We start from the raw sequence: 23,974 nt of genomic DNA, 5'->3' as shown, positions 1-23,974 counted from the left end.
AGACTTTGAATATGTTGCTTCAGCTAGTGATTGTTGTATGGAAGATATCTCCAGGCCAGTGAGTCCTCAAACTGTTGAGCCAGAGAAAGACGTAGGATTAGGTTGTGAGCAAACGGAGAGGTTAATCTCCAAACCCGAACTTTTGAGTCATGTGATATCTTCTTTCATGCAAGAGCAGCCTTCATTAATGGCTAGAAAAACACAGATAGCTGCATCACCATTACAACTTCAAACTAACAAGTTAAATCCTAATGATGAACACATGAGTTCCAGCTTGCAAATAATGACAGGGTCAGAAGTAGATGTTTTGTCGAACGTGGAATGGATGCAATGTGGAACAGAGGTTTATGAGGAAGACTTTTCTTTAAAATCATCACCGTTGCAAGATGTAAACAGAGAGGGAGAGAAGATCCTACACAGCTCCTGTGGAGAACCAAAGAACAAGACATCCTCTCAAATGGTAAGAATGAGAGCATGACAGTCCGGCAAACTGGAGAGATTCATTAACAAACCACTTAAATGTAGCAACACTGTGTGACACATAAGGTCTGTGTGTGTGATGACGTAATAACAAAATGGAGGGCGGCCCTGACTGTGTCCACACTGGTTTTGGAATGTGACTAATTTGTCTGTTAGTGAGATGCTTTAAAGGTTGCATGTACTGTATTGTTCCTAATATCATGAGATGTTTGCTGGTTGAAAACATATTTTTTCTCTGTTTAGTGATACTAACCAAGTAAAATGTTAAGGTACCTATGAACGGTGCATAGCAATCTGTACATTCATTTAAGGTGAATTTATTTAGCCCATATCAACATTCACTTGCAGGCTGCTCCTCAGACACCAGAGGATACGCAATTTCAAAATGGCAATGAAGTAAAAAGCAAGCATTTGTCTGCTACGACAGTGACCCGAGATGATAGCCAAATAGGTCTAGTGTTCACTGATAGCAAGCCGGTGAAATCAGTTCCCATACAGCTGCCTGACCAGAACTCATATGCAACCCACAGAACTGTTAGTCCACTTCTGCATTCACTTGAGAAGACATTGTGTTTAGGAGAAGATGAATCACAGGGTTACTCAGAGTGGAAGTTGTCTCCTAAGGAATCACCGTCCACTGAGCTTTTGTCCCCTACGTCTAGCCAGTTTTTGGTTCCACCGGATTATGAATCAGTGTTTTCAGGTCGCCAAAACCTGAGGGTATCTGAATGTAGTCAAGCTTCCATGAATGATTTGAGTCCTGTGTCTCCGGTGTTCAGTGACTCTATCCAAACTCATGTGTTGACTGAAGCTACCGCAGAGGGAAACGTCTTTGAGTTTTCCCCAGATTTTAACAGAGTTCTCTCAGAATTTGAGAAAACCGTCTCAGACTTTGAGACCGAAAAGCCAAAGCTGTCACAAAAAGATCTCAGCAAGAGCTCAGCATCTCCACAGAACTCTGATTCAGATGTGGAATTCTTTGACTGCAAACAAGTGTTCTCTGACCTCTCTGAACCAGAAGAAATAAAACTGGGACATGATATCACCCATCATATCTCAGAGCCTCCATCCCCAATGCCTGGAAGTAGCCTTGATATCGGCTTCCTAAAAGAGAGCCCTCAGTATATCGCTAGTTCCGTCCTCCAGTTGGAGGATTACAAGCGCTTCTCTTCTGGGAGCGAAAGCCTTGGTGACTTTGCTTATGATTCAGAGGGTTCGCAGGAGTGTCAAATAGAAGATGATCTCCCCATATGTGAGGAGCTTCCTTCCAGAGATCAGGCGGGGTATTACGATGATGACGACTTTCTGGGAAGGGTAAGAGGTTGAGCATGCTGATGGTGTCTTGCCTGGTTTAAGGTTGGTTAATGTTGTGCTGCACAAAAGGCTCAAGATATTAAACACAAAACGTTGCACTTCATGAAATAAATGCGGCTGTGCTTTTGTGTGCATGGGTGCTCAAACTTCAAGAAAATACTTTTAATAAAGTGAGTAATCAAATCAGTTGCTAATCAAATAATACATTTGTTTCATCTGTGAGTAATAAAGTAGTTTTTTTAACGTTTTTGCTGTGATTGAAGTTCTCGTTTCAAAGTCAGCATTGGTGACATTACAAGCGGCTGTAACGAACAGATACCAAATAACCTTATGTTCACATACTCACATACTGTTTGCAACCTTTGATTTCTGCTTGTTTTTCATTCCCATCAGTGTGAGAAATATCTTTGGACAGCAGGGTGTAAAAGTCATGAAATTTAGAAAAATTCCATATTGGATATTTTCCACAAGCATGACTGTGACTTCAATGATCATCACATTATGCACTCGGACAGGTAAAACCTGTCTTACCTGTTCAGATAAACTTGTTTGTGCTTCTCACCCTTGGAAACATTAAACTAAAATTTGCTTCTATTTACTAAATATAGTTAAGCTGCTCAGCAAAAGCACAGAAAAATGTTCTTTTTGCGCTTTTGTCAGTTGTTTGCAATAGTATAGTAATTGTATTTCAGAACATTTTTTAAAAGTTTCCGATATTTCTGGTTTGTAATTTAGGACAAAACGATTCTTCACTTTGATTGTTATATGTCATAAAGAAATGATAAAGAAATAATAAAGATGACCACACACACAGATGTAAATTCTCACTATGAAAAACAAATTATGTGATAAAAGACTATAAGTTATTGTTTTTTAAGCATTTCATATCTTCCATACAACACACTCTGTATTTCACACACTGATTCCCGTCCTCGCATGTGTATTTCATTTGAAAGTTTTTGCATAACTGTGCCTTCTCTTCATCTCAGATCACTGTTGTGTGTGAAGCCATACGCATTTTATTTTAGATCTCATTCCATCTGTCTGTGTATAGACCTTCTGGCAAACGAATCTAAAAGTGAGGTTAAGAGAAAAGAAGGAACAGTTGCTGCCTGCAGGAGTGTGCTGCAGTCACACTTTGTTCACGATGTATTGACGCTTGGTGGTTGTTTGCTGTCTCCCAGGAGATAGCAGAGGAGCTAGGGATGCTGTCCTCTGATAGCTCAGAGGAAGAGGTGCTGACCACTAGGGTGGTCCGACGCAGAATTATTATCCAGGTAAACAAGCATGATGCAGCTGTGCAGCCCCAGGGCTCTGCATAGTGATGCAAGGTTAACGTTGGTGCAGCGGGTTTTTCATTCTGGGCTCGACTTCCCAGGTTAATCATGTTGTACATAATGTACAGGGGGCTCTCTAACCCTAATGTGTGTTCAGTTACTTTTTGATTTTCTCGTGTCCATGCTATTTTTCTTTCCGCTGTTATAGAAGTGTTTGAGGTTTGATAAAATACTTAGAGGAAAACTGTTTTGACCCCCAGGGCACAGTTTAGAGTATGAAATGTTCTATTATTCCACAAAAACACAAACTGGATTTCAAAATAGACATTCCAACATAATGTTAATTAATGTTGGGTGATGCGAGTTGCTTAAATGTTTTTCTTTGATGTAGCCGACGTGAGATCATGTGGCATGTAATGTATCTCAACTGGCAACATGTGTTTGTGTTTTTCCAGGCAGATAATCTTCCAGATATCCCATCACAGACTGTCACAGAGGAGAAGTTTATAGATGAGCATGGGAACATGGTAGTTAAGAAAGTAAGGGGACAATCAGACATGTCAGCAACATCATGAATTCATCATAAAAAGATTGTACAGAAATTTCTAAAGTAATTATTCTAATGGAAAAACTTCAAAACTCACCATGCAGCCTGATTAGCATTATTGTTCCAAAACCAATTAAAACACATCAGTTATACAAATGGCTCCACTGGATGACGTATTTCCTCACTCCACAGCACACGGTTGACATAGTTTGAACAAACTCTGTCCCACATTTCCAGAGTTGGCATTTTCTTGTATTATTGCTGCACAAAAAAAAGCATAGTTCATTTCACATGCTGTAAACGATAGGAAAGTGTATTTTTCAGATTACAGTTTTTGCAGGTCGTTCTCCTTTTGTCTTCACCAGATCACACGCAAGGTGATTCGTAAATATGTGTCAGCAGACGGCATGGAAAGCCAGGAAGTCACCATAGAGGGCTCTCACCAGGAGACGGTGCAGATTGAAGAGGGAGACACAGTCTCCAGAGTGGTGAAGAGAACTGTTCTTCACAGCGAGGGAGATCAGAGAGAGGTCAGTATCATTGAGCTACTTTTCCTGAATTTTATGGCAATGAGCAGATCTTTGGAAAATTGTTGTTGCTTGTACACTGCGATTTTCGAAAATGCACATCGCATAATATTGAAAATGAATACTGCATGTTTAAACCATGCAGGTAACTTGTATGCACCATAGCAGGCTGTTGCAGCTAATTAACATAGCTCAGTTTGTCAAACTAGTAATAGGTCAGTCAAAGGTAGCATACATGTAATTAACAGGCTCAATGTACAGCTGATGGAAGCTTATTAGAAGCTGTGTGAGGCTCTTTCTGGGTGTATAGGTGCTAATATGAGCATTAACAGCAGGCTACAGTGTTAACACATTTTTTTTAACAGCTACAGGTGAATTTACCAGGTTTATTGTCTCCAAATGTCTTAATTCCTGTTGAAATCGAAACACAGCTGAGACTGATGGGAGCGGATTTTGAGGAAATCCTCAGTGTTTGAGCCAACGTCAGCACTAGATGAAACAACCGAGTACATAACAGCAGGTGACTTGACATTTGTTGTTATGTCCAGTTGACCCTCGCAGAGCCCCCTGCCCTGGGCGGTGCCACAGCCTCAGTGTTTGAGGTGGAGCCGGTGCAGGGCCGTAAGGTCAGCAAGGTCGTCAAGACAACAGTGGTTAGAGGGGAGAGGATGGAGAAACAGATGGGAGACCCCTCACTGGCTGCGGATCTTCCTTCAGCCAGAGAGGACTTTGAGAAGGTCAGTGCACCTGAACCAAAACAAAAAAACAATGCTGATTTCTAATGTTTAGCAGATATTTTGGACGTTATCAGTTGGTGGCGAAAGAACATTCAAACACATGAGGTAAACTATGTGCTGCCACATGTATATGAAACAACATTGTTGTTTTTTCAGTGTTTATTATTTGTCCTTCCTCTTCCTGATCCCTCTCTCCCCCCTCATTCTTCTCCCTCCAGGCATTGAGTTATGCTGGAGGCTTTGGGAAAGTGTTCCTGCCTCATGTAGTAGAGAATGAGATTGTGCAGGATGACGGTTCTGTGGTTAAAAGGTTGGATTTGCAGCATGGAAGTGTGTGAAAATGAGCACAAACACGCTCGTGTTTTTAAAGCTGCAGTGTGTCAGTCCTCTCTGCTCCGCCCTGCTCTCCCTCTCCCTGTTCTGCTACAGTTTGGTTTTATGCTTTACCCTGTGCTGCACAGACCTCCGGGTAGTTGTGGTATGAAATTACAATAGAGGCGAATGCTACCAAACCGGCTAACAAAGCAGGAATTGTTGCTCTCTTTATTGGTTAGAGGGCCGAGCTGCTCTTAAGAGTGAAAACCTCTGCACTGCTGCCCGAGCTGCTCAATGAGTCTGTGTCACAGGAGGCTTCCACAGCACAAAAGCGAAGAATGTTGCACACTGTAACTTTAACATGGTGTGCTTCCTCTCCTCAAACCTCTGATGCTACAGTCAAAATCTTTGGGCTGGTACATTGCAGAGCAAGTAGCACTTACAAAAATGTAAAAGGAAAATACAATTTTTAACTTCTAGTTTTTTTTAGTGTCGTTTTGTTGTGTTTTCCTTATTAGTTCAAATATTGTGGCCTGTCCGGGTTTATTTTAGGTTTTATATGGTGGATGCTGCAGATCCTGCCTCGCTTTTTCACAATGTGTAAATCCTTTAGCTAGTCAGGAAAATGTGTTCGGAAGAGACAAAGAATCACAAGAGTATTAAAATTACAATCCGGGTTAAAATAGGGATTTTATTTATATGTTGTTCACTTCTAACCATTTCACTCTGCTGATTCATTTGTGGGTCACATGTAAGTAACTAACACTCAGTTGAAATGCATGGTGCATTTGCTGCTAAATATATATTAATATATATTAATTAACTAAATAATATTAATATAAAAAATAAACATGATTAAAAGTAATTTTATGATAATTCTCATTGAGTTAAAATGTGGTAAGTGTAGACATGTAATGTTTCACAACAAAAAATATTTACGTTTAATAAAAAACTAAAAATAAATGTAACTAAACAAATTAAAGTTACAACCCTCATTCATTCTCAGAAAAAAAACATTAAATTAAAGTAAATTAAAAAAGAGTTGATAAATCTGCAAATACTTTTTAGGGTAAATTGTAAAAACGCAAACTTTATAAGGCTAAAACTGAGAAATCTGTTTCTTAAAACAATAAATGCTCATTTTGAATTTGATGCCAGTAACAGGTCTCAAAAAAGTTGGAACAGGGTCAACAAAAGGCTGAAAAACTGTGTATGTTAAAAAAAAAAAACTGGAACATTTAACAACTGATGAGGTTAATTGGCAACAAGTCAGTATTATGACTGAGTATTATGGGTATAAAAGCATCTCAGAGAAAAAAAAAAGGCCATTTCTTTGTTATTTTCTTTATCTATGGTTCATTTACAGAATCCAGACAAATCTCTGTACACAAGGGTCAACGCCAAAATCTACCACTGGATGGCAGAGATTTCATTGGCACAGCATGGCTCACTGACACTTTTGTGGAGGCTCATTCAATGATTTATTAAACCATTAAAAGAATTGTAATCTTGAAATGAAAGGAATTGACCTCCTCAGTTCCAAAGTATTTTAAAAGCGGATGCAATGCGGCACAATGGAAAACATGTCCCAACATTTTTGACATGTGTTGCTGGCATCACAATAAGCGAAGACATTTCCTAAATAAAATATTTTATGTTCAAAACGTGATACAATCAAAAACAGCTTTTAAACAATTTGCAAATAATTACGTTCTCTTTTTGTTTACATAGTTTTTGATTTACAAAGCGTACAAACTTTTCTGGGAATTGGATTTGAAAACTTTCATGAATATATAATCTGTTTATTAATTCAAATCATTATTTACTTCATGATGCATTTTCAAAGATTTACTAAAATTAGTAATTAGTCATACATCACATTGAGATAAAAGAAAAATTACTATTTAGTTTGATTCAAATACCTCGTCTTATTATTTGTATTCCTGAGCTCCACAGCCACATAAAGGGATGAAACATGCATGAACCCAGAGGTTTTAGTCAGTCAATCCCAGTTTGCAGTGGATTGACTGGATGTGGTGTAACTCCAAGTTTCTCTGCCCACAGAAGTCAGATGCATGAATCACAAACCCAGAAGAGGACTGTGGTGAGGGATGCCCAGGGGAAGCACGTGCATCTGGAGCGTCTGCACAACACCCCAGACGCCCCGCAGCCCAACGCCCTGCAGCAGCACCTGCACCGACTGCTCCAACGCTACTGTGAGGATGAGCAAGAGAAGAAGGATGATGAGGAAGGGGAGGAGGAGGAGAAGAACTTAGACTGAGCTGCTGCTTTCGCTGATCCTCTCCATGCATCTTCCACTGAAGCCTTTGGCGACGTCGCCTCCACAGATGAAATGCTCCTGTCCTGCTGTTGTCACTGATCACTGGATTGTTTCTCCTATTTTGTCAAATATTGGAACAGTATTTTTGTGTTTTAACACACCTTCTTCCATCCCATTGTGTTTCATTTGCTCTTTTTGTGACCAAAGATAGCATCTTTCTTTTGTGTCAGATTATTTTTCCGGTGTTTTTTTTTTTTTTTTTTTTGTATTTTTACCTTTTGGCTGCTGTGGTGTGGTGAACGTATGATGCACCAAAGGTGGATCAGAGTCAAAAGGGGGCATCATGGATGTTTCGCCTCATGCATTGGCCTCTTCTAAAAAACAAACTCTTGTACATTTGTACATAAAGAAGATGAAAAAAAATCACGCTTGGACTGGAAAAAAGTCAGAAAAAAATTCAAAGCATTTAATACATTAGCCCACTTAAACCTGCTGGACACGAACCGATTCAGCTGAAGAAAGGCCACTGTACAGATGAGCTTAATGTTCCACAGAGAATAGAGTGGGAGGAGTGAATGTGTGATCATCATATACTGTTTTTACAGCCAAACAACAACCTGTTGATCTGTTTCCAAAGGCTGTGTGATCACAACTTTTGTCTTCCCATGATGCACCTGCCCTTTTTTGTTTGTCCTTCTATTGTGTGTCGTGCATTCACATTTTATCTGTCACAGAGCTGCCACCTCTGTGTGTGTATATACAGTGTGTATTGAGACAGAAAGTAGTGATGAGGAATGTTTTGATGCAGATCGAGCACTTAACCCCCGCTGTCCCCATGTGTCCCCCAACACGTCGCTCCTGTCGTCTGTTTCACACGTGCTGCTTATCGTCACCCAGACTGCAGAGATGCTCCTGTAAAAACCCTTTAAAGGCTAAAACTGGCTTTTTTTTTTTTTTTTTTTTTACTATCAACCACCTCTACATTCAGACCTAAACCAACAATGAACTGCTTTTACTAGCAAATGTGTGGATCAAAGTCTGGTCTAAAAACATCTAAAGGACATCTTTGACCTTTTCTGAGAAAATCCGTTGTCAAAAGGCTTTTAGGAGTCAGTCGTAGATACACAGCTGAAAACACAGCACCTAGAGATGGGGTTTAGTTGCATTGCACTGATTTTGCATTTGCTTTTTAAATCCGAGTCCCTTATTTAATTATTTCCAGCTGGTATTTGGGGAATGAAAATGTCAGTTAGCTGGAAGAAATAGCAGTTTTACAAAATTGTTTCCCTTTAGTGTGAGGAAGAAATTAATTTGCCCTTTGGAGGCCTGGGTTGCAGCTGTAGCCGTAGAAACTAAGTAAATATATCATCAGAATCCGAATATCAAGTGAAATTTATAATTAAGTGAATATCAGTTACATAGACAACTGATGTTTCCAGTTGATGTTAAAAATATTAAAACAATTACTATGTTGTATTGTTTCGTTGACTTTGGGGAAGTGTAATTTAGGTTGTTTTAACAACTACGCCATATTTCAACGCTGACCATAATTCAATAACAGCTTTGTTTCACTACTGCAGTTTTACTTTGAACGGGCCGTCTAAGCTCATCCCCAGCTGAGCCTCTTAAAAAAAGAAACAAACGTATTTGTATTTTATTTATAGAGTCATGAATGGGAAGTAATAGGTTTGGAGCTGGAAGCCACAGACAGGGCAGGCAAGTCGGAATGTTTAGGGCCAGCAAGTAATTCATTGTTGCTTTGGTCTGTATTAGAGGATTTGTTGGCAGTAACAAAATATAGAAGACCAGACTGTAGCCTGTACGTTTTTACTTATCACTGCTATTAAAAGACACTTGAACTTTATTTCCAAGCTAACAGACTTCCACTAACTTCAGTTAGCACAGATGTACTTTATTTATTATCCATATGACCCCTGCATACTTCTGGTGTTAAGCAGTGTGTGTGTGGGTGTGTGTGTGTGTGTGTGTGAATGTTGTGTGTGTGTGTGAGAGAGAGAGAGAGAAAGTTTAAATGTGTTCTAAAATTAAAAGACATGATTTTTTTTTTTTTTTGCATATGTAGATAAAGTTTCTGTTGAGTTTAAAGCTGGTTGAAATGCATTCAGGCTGATAAACTTTCTTCGGTGTTGATCTGCAGTTCAGACTTTATTATGATCCTCACGTTGCCATTTACTTTTAAGTGTGATCCAATGGAAGAATAAATGAAATGTCAAAAAGAGAACATTGATTTGATAAATGAGCATCTTGTTTCCATGGTGTAAACAATATATACATAATAACTGCAAATATCTGGGCATGTATGACTATCAAATTATTACAAAAAAAATTAATCGCTAACAAGACATAGCAGCTGCAGTGTGTACATGGCAGAACAATAAAACTGTACATGTGTCAAACTGTGAAGTGATGTGATTCTTTCTAACATAGTGCTGCAAGCGCACAACTGTTCTACACAGTTTTGTGTGAAACAAAAATGGTGTCAAACTTTCAATACCTACATCTGTAGCCGCTGCCAGTGAGGTTGCTTTAAGGTTCTATACAAATCACACATTTGACTGAAAAGACATCTGAGCAATGAGTCTATGTATGATGTTTGCTTATCGGTCAAATGGTAAATGTTCTGCACTTATATACACTTTTTTACCTATGTACTCAAAGCACTTTACACTGCTTCTTATTCACCCATTCACACTCACAATTACTCACACACACACCGATGGGGGAGCTGCTATGCAGCTGGCCAACACTCACTGGAAACAACTAAGTTGGGGTTCAGTGTCTTGCTCAAGGACACTTCGACATGTGACTGGAGGAGCCGGGGATTGAACCAGCAACTGGGGGATTAGTGGACGCTCGCTCTCCCTCCTGTGCCCAAAATCAAGTTTTATTGTTTTTGCATATGAGCCCATACAAGCAAGTTTACTATGACAAACATACATATTCCTCAGAATACAACTAGAAAATATAGGAAATATGTAGACAGTATTAAAAACAGCAGGTTTTATAAGTATTTAGTGTGACCTCCCCTTCCACTTCCACGCCTTGAACTTGTTTTTGGCCACAAATGGGAGGGAAAGGAAAGTCAGAATCTGATCACATTTTCTCATTTTCTTTGAGAGACAGGAAAAAGACCAGCAAGGACCTGGTTCACCATCTGGCACCTTTTGGATTTGAAGGTCCAATCATCGACGAGGAGGGAGAGAAAGAATTGAAGACAAGTAAAAGAATGAGTGCTGGCAGCCCCCAGTTAAACAGGGTGGAGGGCCAGTCCTGGTTTGGGGCTGCATCTCTTCAGCTGACATCGTCTGTACAGGTGGAATAAAGAATGCTGAGAATTACAGACGGGTTCTAACTCATTATACAGTTGTATCTGGAAACAGCCAGACTGGGAACCGTTTAATTGTTCGGCATGAAAATAATCCCAAGTACACTGATAAAGCAGTAAAGTTATGTTTGAAAACAGCTGACAAAGCAGCGACAGTTATCAAGTCCAGACTGGAACATCAGAGGCAGGTGTCATCACCTGGACTCAAAGTTATCAAAGAAAGTGCTGTAGGAAGGCTGTAAAAACCAGAAGATTGCTTAAGACGTGTCGAGTGCAAAGGGAGCTCACACTGAACTTTGCTAATTTAGAATGTGTCTTTATTTTGCTTTATTTTCTAAATCTAATAAATTCGTCCAGTGTATGTATGTAACCAGGGTATGTGTGAATCTTTGCAGACCAACAAACAAAATGAATCCAGTACAAACTGCATCATTTGGCATAAATCACATTTTATTTGATATTTCTTAAACATTAGACTTGTCCCGTTCATGGTAACTTTATAAACCAATGGAGCAATTTTGGTTAAACAAAAGAATGCAAACATTTTTCAGACAAATTTCATTACTTAATACAGTGGAAACAGACTTCTTAATATCATGAACACAAACATAATCAGTGAACCCATGTGATTTTTTTCCTTGAACAAAATGGCTTTGTGTCCCTGTGCTCTGATTCTGAATAATTTCCTGATTCATTTTTTCAAAAGTTATTTATTTCAGTTATTTAAAAGTGAGCTTGGCAGTGATGCTAACAATTCCCTGTGCTGTAGCTAAGAAGTGACAATAAAATACCAATTGGGAAGAGTTGTGATTTACTGGTAAGTAACTGTCGATAAAACACTGCTCCCCCCCCCAAAAAAAAACTGTAGCAAAAGAACCAAAGATGATATCAGAAAGTGGGATTCATATAAGTGTGAACATCATGATTTTACTTTAATCTTGTCCAGTGTAAAACATGGTCCTGTAGACCAGCGTTGTCCAACTATTGAACATAGAATAAAGGAGATAAAAGGGTTTTACAGGAAAACAATAAAAAGTGGAGGGACAAGCATCAATATCACAATATAAAAAGTAAACAACAAAACAAAACTAATAAAATTCATATAATGCTTATAACCAGAAAGAGAAAGTTTAAGAAATATTTGTATCTCTATAGTTAACATTTTATCACAGACGTTTTCTCTCACATGCTGCTTTGTGAGGGATAAGTAATAGTAAAATAAGTTAAACATTTTTTTCCCCATTGATTTTCCCTTTTAAACATGTAGTTAAAATTCCTAGGGAACATACTTGGTGCCAATAGCAAACTGGAAAACCGATTAGTAAAATTAGCCAACTTGGTTTATATGGATCCTGCTAAAGACTAAGCAAAGAGAGCAACTTACATCAATTACCAAAACCTATACGTCACCAAAACAAAGCAAGCTTGTGTCTGAGCTTTAATAGATGGCTATTCTGAAAAGTTATGAGTAAAAAGCAGATATGTGATATATTGGTCATTGAACCAAAAGGCGAAAACATCACAATAATCCTCAATATGTGCAATATTCAAATGAAAAACTCTCACTACATGATTTCACATACTTTCACCAGCTCATTAAAAACGATACTGGCTTCTCTGAAAACCACTTCTATTTAAAATGTACTGAGCTAAAAAAAAACAAAACAAAAATAAAAACAAAACAAAAAAAATTAATAAATTCCTCCGACTAGTAAAACATGCTGTGGATGGAAATACCCTGAAAACAAATTGACAATCGCACTCTTACTACAAAATGATATTGTAAAGACTTGAAGTTTCCTCACTCGTTTTGTTTTTTCCAACTTGTACAATAATCTTCAGTCGAGCAGCGACAATATGTAAACAACGCACTGAGAGGGCGGAGCTCTAGTTATCATGGGCAGGGATTGGCTGAGGGATCTGATGGTCAGCTGACTGCTGTAGGCTTGGAGGGTGTATGTATTCAAAGATGGTCCTCTCAACTGGAATACAAATGTCCACAAATGATTAACATAATACTCAGAAAATGTACACACATTTAGTTTTGACAAATCACTTCTATGTATCCTGCCAAAGATGAGGCAGCGTGGAGTTTACATAAATAACCCATTGAAATAGAAGCAAATCAATTTGTTACTAAAATATGATAAGAACTGATGGACTATGAATAATGTCCCGTCTCTGCAGGTATGTCAACAATACTGAAGGTGGAAGAATTCTACAGCCAATAATCAGAGAGAAGCATAAAATATCACAATGGAAAACAAATGTATAGTTTTATGAGCCATTGTGCCAAATGTTAATAGGAATGGATGATTATGTCTTTAGCCAGGATTGAACAGGGTCAAGAGAAGGGGCTCATCAGTAACACTTTAGATTACAGCCTGCGACTAAGTACAGCGAACTTACAGTTTACTTCTTAGTAAAAACATGTTGTTAATTGGTAACAAGATAAGAAAAATACCCACAGTATTTATAGTATTTTGTAGTTATTTAATTATTAAATAATTACATGATATGTGTAAATACTGTAGGTAAAACTACTGTGTAACTTGTTGTACCTACTGTATAACAATACAATACGTGTAACTTTTTTCTATTTCCGACAAAAAAAAACCCCCAAAATAAAACAGTAAAAATCACACAATAGAAAACATCACCGCATAACAACAGTGTGAGATACGACAAAAAGACAAGACTAGACAAGATGTGCAGTGTATGTTTGCTCGCGGGCTGTAATCTAAAGCGTTACCAACTTATCTGACAGTAAAAACTCTGGAGTTTGGGATAAAAAGAGTTTTTTTTTTTTTTTTTTTAAAACACATCATACACAATAAGAAAAGTATACCACCAAGGACAAAGGCTCGTGGTAAACCACAGGATAAATAAGTGGAGGAGGATGAGAAATGAGTTTTTATAGAATTATTTCATAATAAATATGCAGATTCTCAGATAAGTGTAAACCGTTCTGTGGAATTCTTACTTGCTGGGCACAGTGGGTGACCCAGAGCGGTGGAAGTGGATGTTCTGCCACTTGCTGTCACGGCGGTGCCAGATGCGAGTCTCTTCTGACTGCATGGTGCGCGGCATCCCATTGCTGTCAATGTACTGGGTGAGGCGGATATAGGCGATGCAGGCGGCCTCCTCTCCAATCAGGTGGACATGAGGGTTGAGCAAGATGGTGTGGATGGGCTGCTTCCCCTTAGACAGAGCTACATGGAAAGGCAACATTAAAGACGGAGAGTGAGGAGAAGATATAAAAAAAAAATAATATTAATAAAATAAACGAGGATCAGTTACTAACTAGCATAAGTTTGTATTTATTCTTGGGATTCATTTCTGAACATTAAACATTTTGGCTTTAAACATAGTAGCACTCACTTAAATGGAAAATCCAGAACGAGAAATTCTTAGCATTTTCACCCAAAAGACTAATTAACAGGATTGTGCCATTTCAGAAAATTGTGAGGTATTAAAATACATACTACAATTACGTTGTCCAAGTTCTTTTTACTTTTTAAATGCTTACGTACTAACATGCTTTTCTTTCCTCTCAGCTCTGTCCTTCTATTAACCATTTGTTAAAACAAATGGTTGGAAATGGATCACATAACACAAAAATTAACAACTCCCATTAATAGTCAAAACAAATTTAGATATTACTTTACTTTAATCAAGAAGCTGCCTAAATAATGCTTGGCATTCTAATGATCTGTTTTTACACGTATTCAGGTGCGATTTCCTCCCAGGCATTTAGCAGAAGTTTGGGAAGTTCTGGGATGGTTGGGCTGTGTTCCTCAACTCTTAGGTCCCACTTCTTCCACACCAGCTACATGAAGTTCAGATCTGGTGATTCAGCCGACCGAGTGATCACCGAGAGTATTTCAGCAACTACTTTCTTCTGCAGTTAACTCTTATACAACCTGCTTGGGTTAATTTTCTTGCTCTAAAATGAAATGAAATGAAGAATGGCATGTCTGCTCATTATGGAGTGGTATCCATGTATACTGATGATGACCCACTTGCCCCTTGCAGTCGCATCTCCAGATCATCACATTCCCACATCCATGTTTCACCGATGGTGTCAGGTTGGGATCTGTCATCTTTCATGAGCTTTTCTTCTGATGTGTTCTTTGCTTGGATCCAAACACCTCAAACGTTGACTACTCAGTCCACAAGACTTATTGCATATCTTGACCCACTATCACTATTCAATGAGGAGCAGTAAGGATCCATTTCTCAAGGAGGACTCTGGTAAGTCCATGTCTTTTTGTGCAGATGTGCGCTTGGGCCTTTCACAGCATCTTCTTTCCTGACTGGATCCAGTTGCAGCATGTCAGTTTACACCTTTTAAAGAAATCTTTAATTTCTTGGCCATGTCTCATAATGACCTTCCTTTCTCAAGACAACTATAGACTTACCAGTTTCTAAGGAAAACTTTTTTTTTTTTTTTTTTTTTTTTTTTTAACTGGACCTGAACTTACTGTATTTTAAAATGCTTTAGCACCTGGGAGGGAAATGCATAACCAATTTAAAAGCATCTACATTTGAACACTCAAATTTGATGTGACCATTACCATCTCAGTAAATAAAACCAAAATGATCTGCATGGTTATACACTACTACAAATTGACAAAACTGATGCTTTAAATATTCAAACATGGGGGCTCACTTTAAAATTTTAGCACCATTACAATCTAAAAAAAAAATATAGGCTACAATTGTGACAAAGTTCATTTAAACCAGCTTAAACAGAAAATTCTTTACCATTCTCAAAGTAGAAACGATGGAAATCTGTGCCCTCCACCAAGTTGCCTAAAGCCTCAGGCTCAAAGGATGTTAGGCCAGGATCACAGATCTTCCTATAAACAGGTAACATGAACACACATGTTAAAATATTTGGTCTTGCAGGTAGAAATGGATCGGATACTTAGGGTATTAGTGAATTAAAGCAATTGAACTAACGTGTAGGCCTCAAAGTCTCCGTTGTTGATAGCCTCAATCAGCAGCTCTGTGACTTTAATTATCTCCTGCTTGCGAGCTGAGAGACACAGAAACACATACATTTTAGATTAGATTTGGATAAAAAACCCACAGTAAATATTAGGAAAAAAAAACCAAACAAACACAACTTAAGGTAAAAAAAAGGACCAATGTGAAATGTAAGGACAACAACTTAACATCACAACATTAGGACTTTCAGGGATGGAGATTCACATCATTGTGATATCCATAAATAGAACACTGTCACAAAGAATTGACTGAAGGAAAGAAGGAAGTTAATTAGCGTGGTTCAGTATAGGACAACATTAAAATTACCTTTCATGCTAAGTAGGTAAGCTAGGAGACAACAAATGCAGAGTAAATGCTGTTGTTGTGGTTTAAAGTACACCCACTACTGACAGTTACAGTATTTCTATAGTAGTTACAGTATTTCTATAACATGGAAATCAAATGGGAAATGTTGCACTCACACATCTAACATTTCTCCTTTAACAGCTTTACAACTAACTGCTTAAAAGTAAAACATGCTCCATTCTAAGCTTAAGCAGCAACTCATACAGCAGCAGAATATGGTTCAAACGCACACAAAACACATAATACCTTTATCTGATTACGTGGTTTGTAGAAAGCCTGACACAGCTGAATCTTGCTGGAATTTATCTTTTAAATAGTGAACTCTGACGTACACTAAGCAGTAAATTGGGTCTTCACCAATCCTGTATAGCATTGTGGATTTTACATTTGCACTAACACATTAATACCATTTAAGTCCTTGCTCATGGACACAATGGCAGGCAGAGTAATTTCCACCTTTGAAACTTGAGCAACCAAACTACCAATCCAAAAACCAGTGAACCATCTTGTCCAACAAAAGTACTATTATTTACTGAATCACATGTCTACACGAAGGATTTCCGAAATATAAACATGTATTTTATTCACTTCACTTTTTACAGCCCTTCTGTATTAGTCATGATCAATTTTCAATAAACAGAGCAGTAAAACTTACTATTTACAAACAAAAATTGTTTAGCCTGTGTCATGAGGCTTCAACAGGATTAACAGGGGAGAAAAAGGCCCAGCAAGGGAAACTATTTTTCTTTGGCAGATGTACTCCGTGTGCAGAGTCTCATAAATGTCTGAACAAGCTGGATCTTTGGGCAATGATATCACATTCTAACACATCCTGTACAATAACCCGCTATGAGACCAGACACAGTTTGATTGAATTTAGAAACTGTTTAATATGAGTAAACAAATGTCTGATCAGACATTGGATGTCAGCAAGGGGTTTTATTTATGACGCTAGAGACAGATTTCCAGAAAAAGTACTGAGCTTTGATAAACAACTCTTTCCTAGTCTTTATTATTTTTCATATTTCCTTTACAGTTTTTAGTTAATTTGTAGCTTTTAGGAACAAACCGTGAGCTAACAATTTATGATCCTTCGCTTATATGACCCACTATGAACATTAACTGGACTCACATCCAATTATGAAAACTTGTATTTTTGTACATTTTATTTCCCCATGTAAGAAAAACAGCAGAGTTTGGTTTAACTGGCCAAATAACAATGAACGAAACAGTAATTTAACCAGCATTTATTTTAGTCTCTGGTGTAAAGCAAATCATTTGTCAGTTCCTCTGTCTTGAAACATGAAGGGAAAAAAAAAAAAAAAGACAATCTTGGCTGAGTTAGTCTGTATGTCACACAGCCTTGACTGAATAGACTAGTGGTATTTATCAGTGTCACTTCTAATAAAGAGCTCAGCCTCTGTAGTTCACAGATGCTGTATTGTTAGCATCTGTGGAGTGGAAAACAAATCCCAGAGAGTATAATTGTCTTTTCATCTGATCTCTTTTTTGAGTATGAGAGAGAGGAAGAGGACTGGCATGTACAATCACATGGGTGGAAACACAAATGTAGCAGATAAATACAAGTAATCACATGAGATGATTTTGGCAGACGTAGGATTGCAAGGCCCCAAAAAATAACAAAAGGGTCAAAGTTCTCAAATACACGATGCCGTCTAAGCTGTGACTGAACTTCCCTTCCCGGTTCTAGTCAGGAGCCGAGCTCCTGACTGAGTTCTGAACAATTTTTCGGTGTTTCAAGTCTTTTTGGTGAAGTAAGGAAAATAGGCTATTGCAATAATCTAGATGAGAGGAGTTAAAAACATGAATAATAGTCTCAGCATGATTACATTTAAAATAGGTCGGATTTTTGCAATGTTCCTAAGATGATAAAAGAAGGACTGAACTAGTTTAGTGACGTGGTGCTCAAAACTCAAAGATTTCTGCCAACTGGCTTAATATTCCCAGTAACAGTATATTACTGGAAATATTTTGAGGTCCTATTCTGAGAATTTCTGATTTAGATCAATATCAAATATTGATCCTTGGGGAACACCATACTCAAAGGGGGAGGGGCATGACATATCATTCTCGATGGAGACAAGAAATCCTATTAGACAAATATGAAGCAAACCTGTGTAACGCTGTGCCCAATATACCAACCCAGTGCCTCAGTCTAGCCAACAGAATATTATGATCTACTGTGTCAGATGCAGCACTTAAGTCCAACAGCACTAGGATAGAGCACAGGCCAGAGTCAGCATTAACTAGAAGGTCATTTGTGACACGTAGAAGAGCTGTGCTGTAGTTTATGCAAAGACCTGATTGGAACTTTTCGAAACTTATTTGTTTCCAAAAACTGTCAGCAACTGCTGTGTGACCAATTTTTCTAGAATTTTAGAGGCAAATGGCAAATTGGAAATAAGGAAGTAGCTGTCCAGGATACAAGGATCAAGACCAGGTATAAAATGGGCTGTATGTAGGCAACTTTGAAATAATCAGGGTCACAAACAGTACTTAGTGATTTGTTCAATATTAACACCAAGTTTGGTGCTATGCAGTGTAACAGTTCTAGGAAAAAGTTTGTTGGAAGAATGTCCAGTGGAATACTCGATGCTGTCATGTGAGATATTGTATCAAGTAGGTTAGACAGTGTAACGGGAGAGAAATTATTCAGGGAGCCATCCCTAATTTTCTCCACTTTGGAAACAAAGCGTGATAAAAACTTATTGCAATCCGCAACACAATTGGCAGAGGCATGAGGGGGTAGAGGGGTTAACCAGCCTATCAACAGTATGAAATAGACATCTGGGATTTTGATGATTGGCACAGATGAGTTGTGAGAAGTAAGAGGCTCTGGCATCCTTCCCCATCCTATAGAAAAGTAATATGTTTTCTTTCATTATAATAAAATGTACTGTATGACCAGATTTCTTCCATGTACGCTCAAGCCTTCTACATACTCGTTCACAATTTTGTATGTTCTCATTAATCCATGGTTGCTTCCTGGTCAATGGATCAGGTCTGTTTCTTAAAGGAGCTATACAGTCTAAGGTTGACATGCAAACAGAGGTAAAAGAATCAACCAGCTCTGAAAGAGTGACTTTAGTCACCCTCCACAGCTCTGAAATCCCAAGACCCATACTAAAAACAAGATCAAGAGTGTGGCCAGCAAAATGAGTTTCACCAGCATGCATCTGAAAATTATTCTTTATATTTAAAAATTCTGTACCATGATTATTAGAAGAATTGTCAACGTGAATATTGAAGTCACAACTCTATCATATTTTAAAATAAGAACAGATAATAATTTTCAACAAGAAGGAACTAGCAGTTCCTGGGGGGGCGATAAGAAACCGGCGATGGGCCACTAAGTTTAAACAGAAGCACTCGAAAGGAAGAGAATTCACTAGATGATAACTTAACATTTAAGTAATTTCCTGCAAGTAGCAACAAGTCCACAACCACGTCCACTGGCTCTGGGGCAACTAAAGTAGTCCTAATTGTGTGACAGTGCATAGAAATTCCACCGCAAGCATCTATTTAATTTGACCAACACCTGGTGAACTGTAGACTGTGCTTCCAACTAGAGAAAGAGAGAAAAACTTATTTTAATAAATAATGAAAAGACTATAATGCTGATTGATCACTGGTTATGGTTCTTTCATGGAACAACGTTGGAATCGAACTCACAAGTCTGGCATTAAAGCACTGCAGTGTTCACATGTCTGTAGGTAAATGTATTGATTCATGAATTTAAGACATGTCACAGTGGGCTATAATACTTATTTAAAAAGTTCCCTTTAAAATGAAGTTGCAGTTTATTTGCTTAGGAACCTTTTAGGAGACAGGGTGACTAAACGTGAATGAAAAAGTAATATAACCTCATCATGACAAACGTTATAAAGACAATCTATAGGAAATCTTACGTCCATCACACCATCTGACGAAGTCAACATCAACACAGGGTTATGAAAGCAGCTGTGTGATAGATCAGATTTTAAATTAGTTTTCAGTAGGATTCATTACTGTGGAATGGGGCCGAGGACGTCACTTTGTGACGCCTGGTGGCTGAAGAGACGAACTGCAGGTCGGATGGCTACATATGTACTACTGTAAGTAGTGACTTTCTTATAAGGGCTGCACTGAAAGTTAAAGTGGGACTGATAAATATTTATAAATATTTCTTAAATTACATATCACAGTCCCATCTACAGCTTTGTGAAGACTGACTTTTGAGCTTTCAATATGGAGGCAGAATTAGATTATTTTTCTTTTTTGCAAACTAATCGCAGTGAAATAAGATGTCATAATACTTTACGTCATATGCTATCTGTGATACTCACAATAAGTATTTCAATACACTTGGCAATAAATACACACATTTGATTGATATGTGTTTTAGGAGACATACTACAACATTTTTGTAGTAATTTTTTGTAGTGATTTACTCAGAGGTTTGATAACTACATCTTGGCTTGACAGCTACTACACTTCAGTAGTTGCTGGGACAACAGTAGCTGTATTTTTATGACAATGTAGGCAAACACCTTTATTGAAACTTGCTGTTTATTCTTTGAGAACAGAATAGTCGCAAGTCCAAGTCCCCAACCACATGGGCCACATCTTGGGAGTCTGGAAAGTCTCTGACGTGGTAGTAAAATATGCTATTTTTTCTGTCTTTTCTTGTTCTAATTTAATGGCCACCATCTGGGAAATGGGACTTACACTGAAAATCGGTAGTGACCAGGTGGGGCAGGGGCACCCCATGCAGGGGTGGGGGGTCACAGTGGCCTATGTTGGGATGGTCAGAAAAAAAGACCAGAAAGGAAGATGTGAAGAAGAGGAGTAGGCAAGTACCCACATGATGTAGCGGCAGCACTCCTCACCACTGGGCCAAACACTGGGACAATACCAGCAGCAAGAGGTGGAGGAAGATGGAGGAAATGAAAGGAGATCGAGAGGGGAGTGAGGAGGATGGGCCATTAGAGCTGCAATGGTCTAACTGTTTAAGGTGGTAGATTTTGGGACTAAAGGAGGAACACTGGAAAGAAGGATATAAATGTAGTGAGTGAGAACATAATTAAATAAAATGTGCAGGATATTAGAAATATGTGAAGACTTAAACCTAATCTGTCTGAAAGATTCTTTGTTAGATCAAAAGTTTCACTTTCCCAAGAGAAGATAAGAAATGAAGATAAATTGTTCACTGAACAGATACTTAAGAGCTTTTTTGAACCACTATGATCAAGAGTCCTGATAATGTATCTCCGAAGTTACTATTGTCTTAACTCAACCACTTCAGTCTGCAATTTGAATGCCCCCTCTGTTAATGCCACCACTTACCTTGCTAATGGGAAAGGATCAGGCTTAATGCCAATTGTGTACATATTCAGAATCTACATATTCGTTTACTATTGTTGTTGGACTAAACACTAGCATTAAAGTATGAAAAATGTCTATTAGCCGTTTGAGTTGTGCCTTGAAGCCTGAAGCAGGTTAATGCACCATATTTATTGGGCATCATGCAAGAACGACTCATACGAACAGATTTGTTCCTACAATTGTCACATAAGCGCGATTAAAGACAATTTGCGACATTCACCAATTTTCTCATACTTCACTTTTTTTTTTTTTTTTTTTTTTTTTTTTTTTTTTTTATGTATGAACTAAATTTAAAAGTGGTCCAGACCGGTCGTACAAATCATAGACCGACAGACTACCTCAGGAAAAGCAATTCTATAGTGGCCATTCAAGTACTTCAGTCTATGGGGATCAAGAGAAGAACGAAACAGAATGAAGAAATGAAACACACAAACTGAAAAATGTTTGAGTACAACACATTCATGTAATATGTAAGAAAGGGTCCTGTCAATGAACTTGGCAAAGAAAAATGTAAGTATGTGAATCTAAAAATGAAAAAAGAAAGGTGTCCTTATGACACCTGATGTAAAAAAAGGAAGCTCATTAAAACGGATTTACAAGGTGTGTGGGAGACATCCTGCTAACAGAGGAGGATTTGTTAGTCTCAATGTCCATACCTCTCACATCCTCATCCTCAATGGTGGTGTTGGCACTCTCACTGGACTCCTGTGAAAACCAAAAGACGTATGAGAAAAACCAGCCACACATAATGTAGAATCACAAACCAGCTAAGGACAGTCTAAGGTTAAACTGAGATCAATTCGCTCAGCATCAGTCACAGCAGGTCATTTTATCATCATGTAATTCAACACCTGTTATAGAACACAATTGAGCAAGAACAGCCAGGACTGGACAAGAAGAACTTGGATGCACAAAACACTGTACTAAATATAATAAAGTTTATGGTAAATGAGAGCATTATTATGACAATTTTCTGTCACAATGATCCACTTATTGATTATGGATGAACATATAACTGATTTAACAAAAAGCTGAACATTCAATAACACTATAGCAGAGAGTGGACGGTGACTAAAGTCACTGTTCCTGCTACTATAGTACAGTAACACGACATTATACTGCTACATCGAGTTAAAACACCATCACTGCACAAAGCCAAAAAGAATAAAGACGAGCATGCACATATTCTTCGACTGTCATCTTATGGATTACAAAGGACAAGAGGATGTAAATCCATATAATGTAATCACCCTACATGGTAGATGAAGTTCACAATATTCTGTTAATGATTTCCATTGGAAAAACTTTGCTACAACATACACACAACTGTAAAACACATTATGATCTTAAATGTCAGTGACAACACACGCATCTCAAAAGGTTTAATATTGGGCATCCCGATATAACAAATCTGTTCATACACTTAGAAATACCTGGAGATCCAACATGAGGACAATTGCATAAATATTCAAAACAACAAGCAAGACAAAACTGTACACATAGATGACCAACATCAAGTTAAAGAACGACATGCAACAGTTGTTACCACATGCAGTATCTTGTGGAATCCATAGTCTTCTCACTTGACATGCCAGTGTCAAGAACATCCACTGGCACACAAATGTCTTTAGAAGCAACATTATGGCTCTAGACTAAACGGCACACACAGCAGCAGCAAACATCAGCCTCAGACTAGCCTGTATACCTTGTTTCCATCTGCTGGGTTGTGGATAACAGTGGTTTGAGGCTCCTGATTTGAGAAAACAAACAGGAGGAAGAGAGGTTGTGCAGAACTAAAATTAGAAAGAGTTAGAAAAAGCGTCCGACAGAAACGTATTTTGGAAGAAAGGGAAAAAAAAGTAGGGAAGAAAGTATGGGAAACTGGCATAATTGCCATTTGTGGGACAGTGAGTTAGCACTGAAAACCGATCACTAGATGGGATGTTATGGCAAAGGAAGATGTAAAATTTTCTTAAACATCATGTATAGTATATAAAATGTTTCATCACACATGATCAAGCATCACAGAACACTGAGTGTGAGATGGCAAAACCAGATTCAACAAACACAGACAGCATGGTGAAATGGTCTGATAACAACTTAATATCTACCGTTCCTGGAAAACCGCCATAGAATACTAATGTTTTCTACAGGTAAAACTTCCAGGAAAGGTTTACATGAACACTTAGCCATTTACAAACAATTTGACAGACTGACATGTGTGAGCACATGTTTGATCTAAGAAATCAAAAAAAAGGTAACAACAGGTACATTTGCTGAATGCATTTCAACCCAAATGTACTTGTAGAATACATGCTACTATAGAAGTTTACTGTACAGTGGTGTTGTATCGCTAAGTCACTGCGGACATGTCCAACATGATGCCACTTTGAGTCTAGCTGGGATT

At 38.1% G+C, this 23,974-nt stretch overlaps 2 protein-coding genes across 14 annotated transcripts in view; one reads left to right on the top strand and one right to left on the bottom strand.

Annotated features, from left to right (window-relative positions):
* The window catches only part of ank2b (ankyrin 2b, neuronal), an 88,929-nt gene extending 79,033 nt beyond the window's left edge, over window positions 1–9,896 (top strand). For 3 of the 5 annotated variants that reach the window (XM_067523809.1, XM_067523810.1, XM_067523811.1), the window contains 7 exons: window positions 829–1,794; window positions 2,979–3,071; window positions 3,527–3,610; window positions 3,984–4,148; window positions 4,694–4,882; window positions 5,101–5,192; window positions 7,262–9,896. In XM_067523809.1, the coding sequence (XP_067379910.1) occupies window positions 829–1,794; window positions 2,979–3,071; window positions 3,527–3,610; window positions 3,984–4,148; window positions 4,694–4,882; window positions 5,101–5,192; window positions 7,262–7,478 (1,806 nt within the window). In that variant the 3' untranslated portion in view covers window positions 7,479–9,896. Of the gene's footprint in view, window positions 1–828; window positions 1,795–2,187; window positions 2,310–2,978; window positions 3,072–3,526; window positions 3,611–3,983; window positions 4,149–4,693; window positions 4,883–5,100; window positions 5,193–7,261 lie in introns of those variants that run through there. The other 2 variants (XM_067523812.1, XR_010915733.1) reach the window with 2 other exon arrangements.
* Window positions 9,897–11,253: 1,357 nt separating this feature from the next.
* The window catches only part of camk2d1 (calcium/calmodulin-dependent protein kinase (CaM kinase) II delta 1), a 93,768-nt gene continuing 81,047 nt past the window's right edge, over window positions 11,254–23,974 (bottom strand). For 5 of the 9 annotated variants that reach the window (XM_067523813.1, XM_067523818.1, XM_067523815.1 and 2 more), the window contains 6 exons: window positions 23,273–23,317; window positions 22,224–22,272; window positions 15,790–15,865; window positions 15,592–15,686; window positions 13,808–14,036; window positions 11,254–12,806 (listed from right to left, as the gene is read on the bottom strand). In XM_067523813.1, coding sequence (XP_067379914.1) covers window positions 12,803–12,806; window positions 13,808–14,036; window positions 15,592–15,686; window positions 15,790–15,865; window positions 22,224–22,272; window positions 23,273–23,317 — 498 coding nt within the window. In that variant the 3' untranslated portion in view covers window positions 11,254–12,802. The remainder of the gene's footprint in view (window positions 12,807–13,807; window positions 14,037–15,591; window positions 15,687–15,789; window positions 15,866–22,223; window positions 22,273–23,272; window positions 23,318–23,974) is intronic. The other 4 variants (XM_067523816.1, XM_067523822.1, XM_067523817.1 and 1 more) reach the window with 1 other exon arrangement.

This window comes from Channa argus, chromosome 12, assembly GCF_033026475.1.
Source record: "Channa argus isolate prfri chromosome 12, Channa argus male v1.0, whole genome shotgun sequence".
NCBI classification, from domain to species: domain Eukaryota; kingdom Metazoa; phylum Chordata; class Actinopteri; order Anabantiformes; family Channidae; genus Channa; species Channa argus.
Note: the sequence above shows the minus strand (reverse complement) of the source record. Positions and strands in the feature narration are given on the sequence as shown.